Source organism: Musa acuminata, chromosome BXJ1-7, assembly GCF_036884655.1.
Source record: "Musa acuminata AAA Group cultivar baxijiao chromosome BXJ1-7, Cavendish_Baxijiao_AAA, whole genome shotgun sequence".
NCBI classification, from domain to species: Eukaryota; Viridiplantae; Streptophyta; class Magnoliopsida; order Zingiberales; family Musaceae; genus Musa; species Musa acuminata.
In genome coordinates, this window is record NC_088333.1 from 15596400 (window position 1) to 15610148 (window position 13749).

Consider the following 13749-nt stretch of genomic DNA (forward strand, 5'->3'; position numbering starts at 1 on the left):
CGCAACTCCGATATCCTTAGCACAATACCCGCTCTTCTTGGTCCGATGCCCGAGTCCACGGCCCGAAGCCTTCTGTCGATACGTCGATCGATCCACCGGCCCGACGTCCAATCTTCTGACATGTTCCTTCGGCACAACATGATTTTCCTGCTTTAATTGTCTCATCCTGATCGAAGCATCCTGCGTCACTCAAAACGCAGATTAAATCATAAACATATATCAAGTAGTTTCATCATCAAAATACGAGATTCAACAATGAGCAGGTATCAAGCGGATCCAGACTTGAAGCATTAGAAAGCAATAAAGTGTATCCTTAAGTACTTGAGAAGGACTCAAGTTTTCAATCTGATGTCGATGATAGCAAGTCAAATTCGGGGTATGTGCATACCCTGAATGGAGGAGCAATATGTTGAAAGAGTCCTAAGTAAGATACTATTTCTAACTCGACCACAGAGGTGAAGTACATTGTTGTAGTAGAGGCAGCAAAGGAGGGAGTTTGGATGAAGAAGCTCATTATAAATTTTGGGAGTCATGCAAGATAGCGAGGAGTCGATTACCTTATATTATGACAATTACGGGGTGATTTCTCAAATAAGGGAACCAGGGTCTCATCAAAAATGTTTTAGGGAGGTTCCAACTTATTAGAGAGATCGTGGCTCGAGGATATGTAGAAGTGGAAAGAGTTCCATCCGAAAATAACATCGTAAATCCACTAATAAAGTCGTTATCTCATATTATCTTTGAGCATCATAAGGGTCTGATAGGGATCAGACACATAGGTCATTGGATTTAGGTCAAGTGGAAGTTTGCTAGTCATAGGTGCCCTACAAGCCAATCACGTGAGTGATGACACGTGTGACATGATACGCATTCTAATTGCTTATTATATATTAACATTTTTATCTCTTTATATTGCTTGTTGCATATATGTATATATATTGTGATGTCAATGGATTTATGTAATGGGAATCGGATCGTGATCAGATCATGATAATGAAACTGATTCACCTTTAAACATAGACCCTAAATAATTCTGGTCATAGATTACTCGAGAGGGACATCGAGATAACCAGCTAGATTAGTATATTGTATACTCATCTATACGATGGAGATAGCTAGTCTGATAGCTACTTGTATGGGGACAATAAGGATAGATAACAAAGAATCATATATTTCAATTCTACATAAAATATACAAATTGTGGATGGATAAGCTCTCGCAGGACACTTAGGATTCTACAAACATGACGAACAAAACAAGAATTGAGTATGAGAATATTGCATTCTATATATAGAGGGAGCTTGGCTACATAAAGTGATAAAGGACGAGGAACAGCACTAAGAACAGTATCGTTCCAAGACCGTAGCCTTCGTCATCACAGCTCGAGTTGCCTTCTTGCCCGCCTCCAAAAGACCACGAGAAAGAAGGGAGCGACTCACTACAGTAATGAATCATCAGCAGGACCAGGACGAGAGGGATCAACATAAGGAGGAGTTTGTTGCTGCCTCCGCCTACCTCTTCGTCTTCACCTCCTCCTCTTTCCCCCGCGCCGGAGAACGCCTCGAACACGCCCAAGCCATTGATGAAGAAGCACAAGACCACGATCGTCAGCAGAGGGATCAGCGGCGACGGGCCACCTCCCCTGTTGTTGAACCAGAGCATCGAAGCGAGCAGTCTTCTTATCCTTTGATGAAGCCAAGACAACTGAGTCACAGAGGAGCTGCTGCTACTCCCTCTGCTTATAGAGCTCACAAGTGGGTTATTGCTTTTAGGAATTAGGTTGATGTCGATGGAGATGGATTACCGACCACACCATGTGTAATAAAACACCTCTCCCTGTTTTGGAATTCCGTCTCATTCCCGTACCAGCCTGATGATTGGGAAGAGTTATGGGGCGCTTCCGGAGCCCACGTCCTTTTGCCACCCGATAAAAAACGGGTGATAAGTGTCGTGGTGTGCGATGGAGACTTGGCCTACATACCGGTGTCTATGATGTAATATAAGGACAAAACTGGCGTCTTTTTTCTATATTGTCTGTTTTCTGGTAGTTGAACTGCTGACGTATATCCTAGTGTGTTCATCATTATTATAGGTGTTTTTACTTATATATCCTTTGGACTTTGAAACCAACCTATGGCATAACTATGCCTTAATATTATCATTAACATAAAAGATTGCAGTATCTGATTCCACAAGAACTCATTGTAAGGCATGAATCAGCCCGTCCCCCCTATTTGCAACTGCTACTACAAAGTATAATGTTACTTCATAGGCCGTCCTAATAATAGAACTTTAAATTATAGTAAACACACTAAAGAGCCAAAATCATATTTGGATTCAGTATGTGTGAAGCATATGGATCAAAAATCTATACCAAGTTTGGTAAGGAACTACTAACTGCAAGGCCTTCCGTTCCAAGCTTATGTGATAATGAATAGAGGAGACTGAGCAAATTGTGATGATGATGATGTTGTATTCCGATCAAGATGAAGCTCCATGCCAAACCTAGACTTGTACTGCAATTAAAAGTACATGATGGTGGCCACTGACAACGAGATGGGAACGAAACGCTGCTGCAGAGATGGATTGCCGTGAGAAGAGCTGCGGAGATGGATTGTCATGAGAAGAAGGACAAGGAAGACAAGTATAAAGGGCGAGGTACGTCCCTTTCTTCCCTCTTCTGCTGCTGCTGCTTCTGTTGTTAGCATCTTGATGATCTTGAACATGCCAGGGCCAATGAAGAACAAGAACAGGATCAGGATCATGCAGAGGGGAATCCATGGTGATGGAGCACGTCGCCTCTTGTTTGACCAGTGCATTGCTTCACAATTTTTAAGCCTTCTTCCTAGTTCTCACAATCTGCTCCCTGTTTATTTCAGCTCATGAGTCCATCGCTTAACAAAGTATACTAGATGAAAAGACATGATTAAGATGGTGTATTGTCTTGCCAATGATCATATAAACAATACTAGTCTTATCTACTGCACAAAACATGATTTAAGTTGCCTGTATACTCTCCTATTGTTGAGAAAAACAATCATGAGCTAGCATTGAATTCTGCTGGTCCTGATAACATGGGAATCAGATCATGTTTTGTGCAACAAGAATAAACTAAGGGGGCATGAATTTTTAGTATAATCAATCACATTGAGTTTATTCCACCATCATGAAACTATTAATCATGGAAATGATATATTAGGGAGGATCTCAAGATCAAGAGGCACAAGTGCAGAAGAAAGACTATTTTTCTACCCCTGCAGCTTCCTGATATCCATCCCAACAAGTGAAACCCATTATCACAAGCATGTGCCTTAATGTATACAATAGGGCTGGTCTTTGGAATAGAAAATATATGTTTTGAAGCACATCCCTGTTGGCACCATCACACAACCATGACAAAGACTTTTATATAACTCCACCTGCAAAATGGCACCAAATCTGAAGATGATAATTTGTCGGTGAACTATGATCCTCGGTCTTCAGATGATCCCATGAAGGAGCAAGTTGATCTTCATTAAATCGATTAAAATACCAGGCTATAGAAATCCATAGTTCTTGATGGTCGCAACATATATTTTCTGCGATACAAGGAAGAAGATTTAGTATCCACCCAAAACCAAGAGAAGGTTAGGAAAAGGAAATATTGAAGCAGATGCAACCATTTTCATCATAAAAACACAATTAACATGTCCAAAATGACTATGAAAAAAAAACATTAATATCCAGCAGAAAAAGATTGAAACTCTTAAGATCACCATTATGTGAAGAAAATAAATCAGACTTTTCATTTCATGAGATGTCAGACAAGTTCCTCTGTTAGGGAAACCTCTTTAAGTTCACCATTATATGAAGAAAATAAATAAACTATTCATTTCATGAAATCTTCTGTTTACGGAGCAAAGTAGAACATCCACCAAGGTAGTAGGACCAGGAATAGTAAGTTAAACCTTCTTTTCCATTCATGTAGGTATCAGCTTGATTGTTATTCATCTGGTACATAGAGCTTGGAGGAATGAGAGAGACGAGCAAACCAGATCAAGATTATAGAAAATGTTACCTTACCTCAAATTAGTACCAAAGAGACTGAAAGAAATGAGGCACAAATTGCACTTAGGAGGTCAGGATTCAACACAAATTTCTCGGCCTTCATCAAGTGGATGTACCCTGTACAGAAAACACAAACAACTACTTATAGTAAAAATAAAGCACCTCATCATAATTCCACACCGGGCACTTGCAGTCTTGTGATTCTTTTGTGCTCCAATTTTTTTTTGTCAGAAGTGGCTACACACTATAACTGCATTAGGATGGTGCATTGAAAACATGCATATGATTATTTAATACAGAATCAATGCACCAAAGGGAAAGGACACCATTTGGTTCACTGTATTTCCATCAAAACATACTTTGTATTATTGGTACAACAAAAAATGACAAGTATTCATGGAGATAATGGCAGGATACATCCAAAAATTTTTACAATCTGAGGGGCACCATGATCTCATAACAAAAAGAAAAGATAAAAACTGATTGTAATAAGTTATTTGTATGTATCATACACTGGATTCCATAGGCTTTAGTTGCAGTCTTGCATCTTATTTGGAAAGTACAGCAAAAACAGGAAGCAAATCAATGGTTCTGATATGAAATTAAGATGCTACGGAAACCCTAATTTCACATTCATTAATATAATTAGTCCCACCAAAATGGAACATTCTACAAGCCAAAGTTGTCATCAAAAATAGAACTGTCACATGTATAAAGTAACAAACTTGTCATATAAACTGAATCATAATTTGAAACAACAATGAATTTATCTCTATTAACATGTTTTGATAATAATTCTTACTCATTACCACTAGCTTTTTTTTTAGGATAAATAGATATTATCATAACTTCTTCCAATGGCCAAGATGGCTCGAATTTTTTGTGCTTCTAATATTGATTTTCAGTGAAGAAAGGTAGTACATTACACAAAATCTGTCAAGAATGCAAAACTGAGATACTCCAAAAAAACAAAATTAAATTATCCCTACAAAAACTAAACAAAAATCTGAGAAACATATGCTATAGAATTTTTTTTCTTTACATGTGAAAAAAATGCAGCTTTGTCTATCCATAATTAGGACTTACAGTTTTGTTATTGTTGTTGTATCACGGTTGACTTTTGCCTATCGAAGTATACCAGCCACCGTCATCTGTTATAATCTTGATTTTCTGTCCAATGAACCTGGCATAAAGGAATTGCAATGATAAATTATACAGCACAAGGAATATAATGGTGGATGCAATTCATTTTCAGGATTTATTAAAAATCTACTCCTTGGTTAATTGACAGATCTTATTATTGAAATAAGCAATATGCCAACTATGGTGTATGGAAGTTATACATGAGAGCAAGGTATACAGTTTCAAATAATACCGTTCGTACCGAGCGGTACATACCGGTCCGTCAGCTGACCGGTACATGGACCGCCTATTACCGGATGGAATATATATATATATATATATATATATATATATATATATATATATATATATATATATATATATATATATATATATAAACGAGGCAACGTCGCGTCGCCTCGATGATGTCGCCCCGCATGGGAGAAGGAAAAGGTGACGTCGCCGAGGCGACACGACGTCGTCTTGGCGACGCGACGTCGCCTTTTATAAAAATATTTATATATAAATAAATATATAATATTTTATATATAAATATATATATTTATTAATTTATATATATATATATAAACGAGACGACGTCTCTTCGACGACGTCGTTGAATTATATATATATATATATATATATACACCAAACGGTATACCGCTCGGTATATAGTATCGTACCGTACCGAGCGAACATCGAAACTTTGGTACAGTATGATATTTCAATCCTTGCATGAGAGGACAATTTGAGCTAAAAATCATCATTTCAGATCCACTAGAAATAAGCTGAATGCCTTAACATTAACTGACAGTTTAGTAAGAACTTATTCATGAATGCAATTGTATGACAACAGTTGTTCCCTCTCTGGCTTAACTCCAGCAGAGAGGGAACAACTGCCACTTATGCCACCTCCAGGTGGTTGCTACCACTTATGAACAGGTGGAGCTCCAGAATAGATCTGAGGGGTCTACTTACCATCCAGACCTCATATGGGATGTCCCATCTGAATGACTTCACTGAAACTTTATATTGGAATTATCTGATCTTCAACCAGACTCTATTCTTGCAGACACTAACACAGGCAGAAAGCTGCTGCTGGATGCTTATATGGGAGAAACCACGATGCCCTTCATGCTGAATGTCAAACTATTCTCCAAGGCCTACTAAGAGAAAGAAGGGAAGGCATCCATAACATTTGGATCAATAATGAAGCTTTGGAAGTTATCTGATATTCTAGACTTAGCCAAAGTCTAGAATATATCTGAGTCTAGAAGTCAATGGTCCCAATGAGTCTCCATGGCATATATCTGATATTCTAGAGTTGGCCAAAGTCATTAATGTTGTAAAGTCTGGTCGTCAGTCATGAGGCCGGCAGTGCAGCCCATTGACTAGCTAATTTAATCGCAGAGAAGAATTTCTTTTTGCAAAGGGGAGAATACTTCACTATTTTTGCTCCCAGACAATGTTCTTAATTTACAGATGACATCTGAATAGATCTTCCTTTTTTAAAAAGTATTAGAGTCATTGTGTCAAAATTAATAAAGCTTTGAAATAGCATGTGAAAAAAATCTTTAGTACAAATTCATTCAATTTGTAACTTTGCTCTTTGTTTTGGTGTAAAATATATATCTAGGATCTCAAATTTAAACTTGAAAACAATAATTACAGGGTATGACCACCGATGATTTCATAATAATCCAGGTAGTACCAATCTCAAATGAGTAAGAGGAGCTTGATAACCAATAAAACTAAATAAGAGGACTAAGTTATAATTTTTAAAGAAGAAACAGCTAGCATCTGAACAAAATGTATCAGGTTGTGAATTCTGTCACCAAATTGAGAATATTACACTGTGACATAAAGTGAAAACTTCGTCTTACCTAGCATATACAGAACTGACCCTTACAGACCTGATTGGGAATGAAATTGATCAAATAGTCTTGGTTCAATTAAGTACAGTCTCCTTGGACACCTGAGGCTTCAACCACAGTTACTAAAATATCTGACTCCAAAAATAAAATTCAACACTCATACACATGATCACGATCAATGTGAGAGCAATAATTATCCTCTAATATAGATTATAGATCATACATGATATTCTGCTTACAAAGGGTAATCACCACGCTGAAGAAAAGTAAACTAAAAGTATATACTCTAATCAGGTACCTGATTTCGTATATTCTAGAAATGGAAAATGTAACTTAGACATGAGTGCTGCTAACCTCAAATTTTTAATTTGTTGCTCAGCAACTTATACAGCCCAACTTCTACCAATGCAATTTGGACATAAATTGTTGTGAATTCAAACCTTGATAAGAAATATAGTTAAAAGGAAATACTTGGAGAAAACAAAACAGCAAAAGTGAACTAAGATGCTAGGCTACAGTCATATCAGAAAGTTTCAGAATAATCAAATTATCAAGAGTTTTGGATCCAAATAATCATTGAACCCTCTATCTTTATGATACATAGCACAATGATAAAAATGTGAATATGACCTTCCTATTTATGAGAATATGACCTTCCTGCCAGGGCTTAGACCAATTCAAGGACAAAAGTCATCCCAACAAAGAATAAGAAAAAAAAGAAACACCACTAGTCTTCTCTATTTTTTTTCATAGAAATAAAAATGGCAATACCAAGTGTAGATTCAAGGGCTTTCATCATCTCATATTCATGATTAACCAGTAAGAGACCTTGTCCGAGAAAAGTCCTGTTTCAGGAAATATTGTTACTCAACAGAATCATATCTATGGACACTTTCAGCACTTGTAAAAGAAAATTCCCGATGCCTTATGGATCTGCAACCCTATCTGTGTCCATAATGAGGCACTTTAGTATCAAAAGATGAAGTCATTAACATTCTTGGGTATCAAATACTATTTTCAAGATCATATTTATAGAAACTTGAAATTGTAACGTCAAGTTTAGAGGTATTTCAAGCATTGAAGACTACTTGTCATGTCCATAATTGTATTTCATCATTAGATTAAATCCCTCCATCTTTATATCTCAAACAACAAAACATGGTGCTCCCATTAATCCATCTAAAACACTTTATTTCTCCCCTTTTAGCCTAAAGAGTATCATAAAATGGTCAAGAGAAAACAGTCAATATCACTAGAAATTGGAGAATCCGGTCGAAAGAACCTAAACCTTATATAGCGCTGACATGACACCATCGGTGGTTCAAAGTCTGGCTGCTCCAAAACAATTAAACCAAAAAACAGAAAATGCATGTGTTCACTCTGGCTTGTCATGGTCTTCACTAAAGCAAACAATGATTTTTAACAATAGTTACAAAGCAATAACATCAAAGTAATAAAACACATGAATCATCCACTTCGTCAACTTCTATTTAAATCAAATACTAATTTCATGAATGTACAAAAGTTTCCCATCGAATCATCTTCTGTCCATCAATCTTTTATTATCCAGAATGTTAATGTAGAAATTTGATCACAAATAGTAGCAATAACCAAAAAAATGGCAGGCCCTAATATTGAGTAGTATGCAAATTCTAATTACAAAATGCGGGAAGAACAGTTATTTTAGTTTGTCAGAGTATTTATCTCAAAAAGTTAACTAGAAGTACTTTCAGAAGAAAATAGTAATAATAATAACAGACTTGAGATAGTATTAGTACCTCCAATTTGTGACTCACAACTAGCTCTGTTTGTTGAAGGCTTTCTCTAAAATGCAAACCTCATCCATGCACTTCCAAAGATGTTTGAGATGACCTGTATCAAAGCGTAAGGCTAAAATGCATCATGATGTTTATATAATGTGTGATATTTTGATTAATCATGGTGTCACCTTATTCTTATTGTGATGGATTAATATTTCATAACATAAATATTATACAAACATAGCTGAAACATATGAATGCAAAAAATATGCATAGCCATATGAAGCAATATATAAATGTTTCTGCAGGGATGGTAAAGATCTGGTAGAGAAAATTTCTGCATTTAATCAAGAAATCCTTGAACAATGATCTGCCACGCCAACTGTGCAACAAACAACTTGAAAACTCAACCTAAAAAAATTTTAGGAAGCTCATTCTAATAAAACCTGTACAGATAATCATTATTTTTTAAATGTGTTCAGAATGTTTTGACTCATTGACATGGAAAGAATCAAGTTCTTAACAGAGTTTAAGTGACCTGGAATTTTAGAGATTAAAAGAGTTAACTAACAACTTTAGCAAACAACAGGAGAAAATCAGCACATGTGATCCTTATGAGAATGAGAAACACATTTCCCAGAATTAGAAAAGTAAAACTGAAGTTTAAAAAATATATTTATGAAAATTGCTTACTGGAAATTTAGTTAAGTTTAACTGGAATGACAACAACCACATTTAATTTCAGATTCGGTCGAAAAGTAGGCATGAGGTTGCAAAAAGCTTTCCAATACATTCAGTACAATGGATAAGAGGGCATTTCTTGCAAAAGCCACCATGAAGTGCAAAACAAATGGAGAATAAAAACTGTGTAATCCAATGCAAAACTGGAAGCTAGTGATGCCTTCGGAACAATTAGTGTCCTCTCTCTTTCTAAAGTACAAAGCTGAAAGACATTCAACCAGGAGATAATGCTATAGAAAGAGAAAAGCTAGTTACACACAGGTACAAGAACGTCCACAATCTCAGAGTGCTTCTTTGAGCTGAAAGATTCTCAGAATTGCTCTAGCTTTGTCATACTCATTCAAGGACACTAACATATTCTTCAAACGGCGAGCAAGCCCACAAGTCTCTTCCTCGCTCACACCTGATGCATGCCTTTTCTCCAACTTGCCCCCTAACTCTGCAATGCAATCAACCAAGGGCTGCAGCTTCTGACTGGGTCGTGAAGTGACCTCAGGACCAGACCAAACCCCTACAAGTGATGCTACGATTCTCTCTGTCCTCATGATGGCATCATGAATATTGGGCATGATGCTTTTGACATGAGGCAGGAGCTTCCCTCCCAAAAGCTCTTCAAGGGCAAGATTCTCTAAAACTGGCATGGAAAGAATATTTTTCCACAGGCAAATATTTCTAAGAAGCCGAACAGATGTACCAAACCTATATGCCACAATTTGTGCAGCGCCTGGCACAGCCTTTGTCACAACACTACTCCAAACTGGCAAATTAAGGCTACTGATGGCCTCATTCAAGCGATTGTGGACAACAGTCAACAATTCACGCAAAGGCTTGCTTGAAGCTGGAACATAGCTGATGACCATATTTGTTGCAAAGACTGCATTTTTCGTCCTTTGGGTACTCAATATGTCCCAACAGTGTGCAATTTCATGATGCAAGATAGGAAGCGCTACCTTTTCAACTATTTCTGGAATAAGATTAGCATCTGCATCATTAGGTTCAAAATCTTGACCTTTTCCTGGCAATCCATAATCAAAAAGAAGTCTGTGCCACTCCATGTCAAAAAAGTCTGTCGCATCATAAAGAGGATCCCACTTCAAAAGCTCCAATCTCACATACGGAGAGAACAAAGAGGGTATGCTTAGGGAGACATAAGCATCTCGATAACTAGAAAGGTAATGGCTCTTCCATCTTTCGAACCTTTCCTTCACAGTCGTAAGGTTAGAATACTCTTCCGATGCATCACTGAAAATTTCTTCAGCAGTTTGGAGCAACTCATTCCTGCTAGAAATATATGCATTGCTTTCAGAATCACTCTCATCGGTGCTTAATTCTCCTTCAATCTGCTGGGAAACATTATCCTTACCAATATATGTGATTCTTTTGGATTCAGCCCAAGCTTTCCTCCTTTTCCTGGACTCTGCCCTCCGTGCAAAATCCATGCGCAATTTTAGATTGATATCCCTGCCAAACTCATCCAGTTCAACAGGTAAATCTGCACTTTCTTGAGCAGCAGCATTGGCAGCCTGAGCTGCAGCTGTAGCAGCAGCAATGTAAGCCGATCCAGAGCCTTTATTCAGAACTGCAATCGCTGCATTCACAGCAGCTTCCACTTCATTGGAATCATCAGAAATATCAGCAGCTCTTCTTTCAACAACAGCTAATGCCCTCTTCTCATGGAGCTTCTGCATCTGCTCTTCCAGTTCCTCAATAAAATAAGCCTTGTCATTCAAAAAATCACACATCACCGAAATAAAGTCCCGGAATTGTTGCATAAATACATACTTATCATCAGCAGCTTTCAAAGACTTCTCAAGATTGGTAATTTCAGATAGTGCTTCGGTGATATTTGTATCTGTTTTCACCAATGAATTCATCGTCATTTTGTGTGATTCCTTAAGTTTGCTGATGCTCTCCTGCAGAGCTCGTGTTGCAACCTCAGCCTGCTGAGATATTGACATAACCTCTGCACTACGTGAAACACCAAATGAAGCTGACATGCTGCTCACTGAGGGTTGATGGGTGACGCCAGTGTAGGCAGTTGGCAGTGGCTGGATAGCAGGAATGGTTGGAATGCTGTAATTGACTCTCTGAGTGGAAGCCTCATCAATTCTCCTTCCCAGTCCCTTCCTGAACTGCTCTTCCTCCCATTTTCTCTCCTCCTCATCTTCATCATCATCCACATTGTCATGCACTTTACTGAGTCCACCATCCACAAACCTCACCTCTGCTGCATTGATCCTCTGCCCAATAGTCTCAAAAACCCCCTTCTTCGACCCATCATCCACCTTATCCCCAAACAAAGCAATCCTCTCTTGAAAATCATTGTCCTCTTCATCACTTGATGCGCCAGCAGAAGGGTGGCTACTTGGCATCCCGCCATCAAGAGAGATGTAATCGGGTGCAGCATGACGTGGTTGCTGAAGCTGCTGCCTCTTTGCCCTGATAGCTTCTATGGTTGCCTGATCAGGTATCACCGGCAACCTCATCCCAGTCAGTGGACCACCATTGTGATCATCTTCTTCCTCCTCTTCTTCTTCCTCATCCTCCTGCCGTTTCGGCACAACATCCTTCTCGCTGTCTCTCCCAGGCACAACAGTGGTCGAGGTTGGTTTCAGGAGGCCTTTAAGAACGATAACAGGTTCAGCAGGGGGATCAGGTTTTTTCGACTTGGGCTCTGCGGCTGCCTGCGGCCGCTGTGGCCGTGACGTGCTGCCCAGGGGCCTGGCGTTCTTCTGGAGCTCAAGGAGCCGCTCCTTTGTATACTCGCCGACCTGCGGTTGAACATTGGAAGGGATGGGAGGAGCCAAATGCGAGGCCTTCGAGCGGTCCTTGGCGGAGGTATGCTTGTGGAAAGTGGCGGAGGAGGAGGCCGGGGTCCGGGCGGGGCGACGGACGGTGGCAGGGCGATCGTCGTTCTCCTCCTCCTCATCGTCGGCGAAGCTAAGCCGCTTCGGGGCTTCCGGTTTGGAGGTCTTGGATTTGGTTTGAATTAGGGTTTGACTCTTAGTGGCGGCCGGACTCGGTGCGGATTTCTCCTCGCCGTTTGCATCATCCGCCTCGGAGCGGCGGCGGAAGTTCTTCACTCTGCTGCTACTCATCGATCCAAGCACCTTCGTTTTCTGCCACGAATCGGACAAACAAATTGCCGTAAGCCTGTTCTCTCCTCCGACGTCAAACGGAACAAGAAAAAGAGGAAAAACAAACTACGAAAACCACAAAAGCTTCCAAGGATATGTAAAAGATCGAAAGGAAACGAAGGAAGAAGAGGAACGAAACCTACCAAGTTCAATTTTGTGCTTCTGATCTATTTCTCGTTCGGTTTTGTTTGAAGGGTTTCAGGCGGAGGCGCTTGATGATGATTAGAGGGACAGGTCGGCATGGGATGTAGGTGTGAGCTGATGCGACGAAGGGGGCGGTTTCCAAATCCAACGGGCAGTGAGGGACGTCGTAGGAGCATTCTGACCGTCCAATTGATGAGCCGAGACAAACAAGCCGAATCGACCGTGAGTTCTCCGGTTCGATTCGGCCCATGAGGCTCGGTTCACTCAACATCAATCCAACTCGCCCTGGCACAGGAATAAGAGCGTATTTTCTAATACAGCGTATATTTTCCCCTAAATACCTAGATATTACATAAGTGGCTTTACCAATCGTGGTAAACTATAAGCTAAAAAGGTAATAATTTTTTTTAAATACCGATTAATTGACTTCTTATTTTCTGAACTTAATTTTTAAAAATATTAATTATTAATTTAGGAGCGATAATATGTACATAAAAATATATCCGGTATTAATACAAAAAAAAAATCACAGGAAAAAGATCTATGTAATTTACTTTAAATAATCAGCACATTATAGCTTGTTATTGTTATTATACTTTTTTAGGGCATTCTTGTCAGAATTCCATCATCATTATACTGTTTAACCAAAATTATATATTTGAGAGTTTTTTAAGTTTTCATATTTGAAAATGTTCGAGTTTTACAAAGATATAAATTCTAAACTTAGATCTAAAGAGGTAAGTATGCAGCTCATACTTTTCAGTTTTCATACCATACCTACATTTCAGTAGAACGAGAACATTTTAGAAGTAGTCAAAGTAATATATTTCCTTAAAAGATTATATTATACAGAATTAAAAGACTAATACTGCAAGAACAAGTCCATAAGATACCTTTATAAAGGATAGGCATAATAGGAAGATT

At 38.7% G+C, this 13749-nt stretch overlaps 1 protein-coding gene across 2 annotated transcripts; it reads right to left on the reverse strand.

Annotated features, from left to right (window-relative positions):
- Nucleotides 1-3167: 3167 nt before the first annotated feature.
- Nucleotides 3168-13075, reverse strand: LOC108953392 (transcriptional repressor ILP1-like). 2 transcript variants are annotated; one of them, XR_010515117.1, is made up of 6 exons: nt 12825-13075; nt 9804-12663; nt 8822-8915; nt 5134-5230; nt 4063-4164; nt 3168-3578 (listed from the first exon to the last, which is right to left on the reverse strand). XR_010515117.1 is itself a non-coding variant. In XM_065192197.1 (2 exons), exon 2 carries the CDS (start codon nt 12640-12642, stop codon nt 9826-9828), a length of 2817 nt encoding a protein of 938 aa, XP_065048269.1. In that variant the 5' UTR covers nt 12643-12663; nt 12825-13073; the 3' UTR covers nt 9644-9825. The 2 variants fall into 2 exon arrangements, 1 of the variants encoding a protein (XP_065048269.1); XM_065192197.1 differs by lacking the exons at nt 3168-3578; nt 4063-4164; nt 5134-5230; nt 8822-8915 and having other exon boundaries at nt 9644-12663; nt 12825-13073.
- Between the last annotated feature and the right edge of the window lie 674 nt (nt 13076-13749).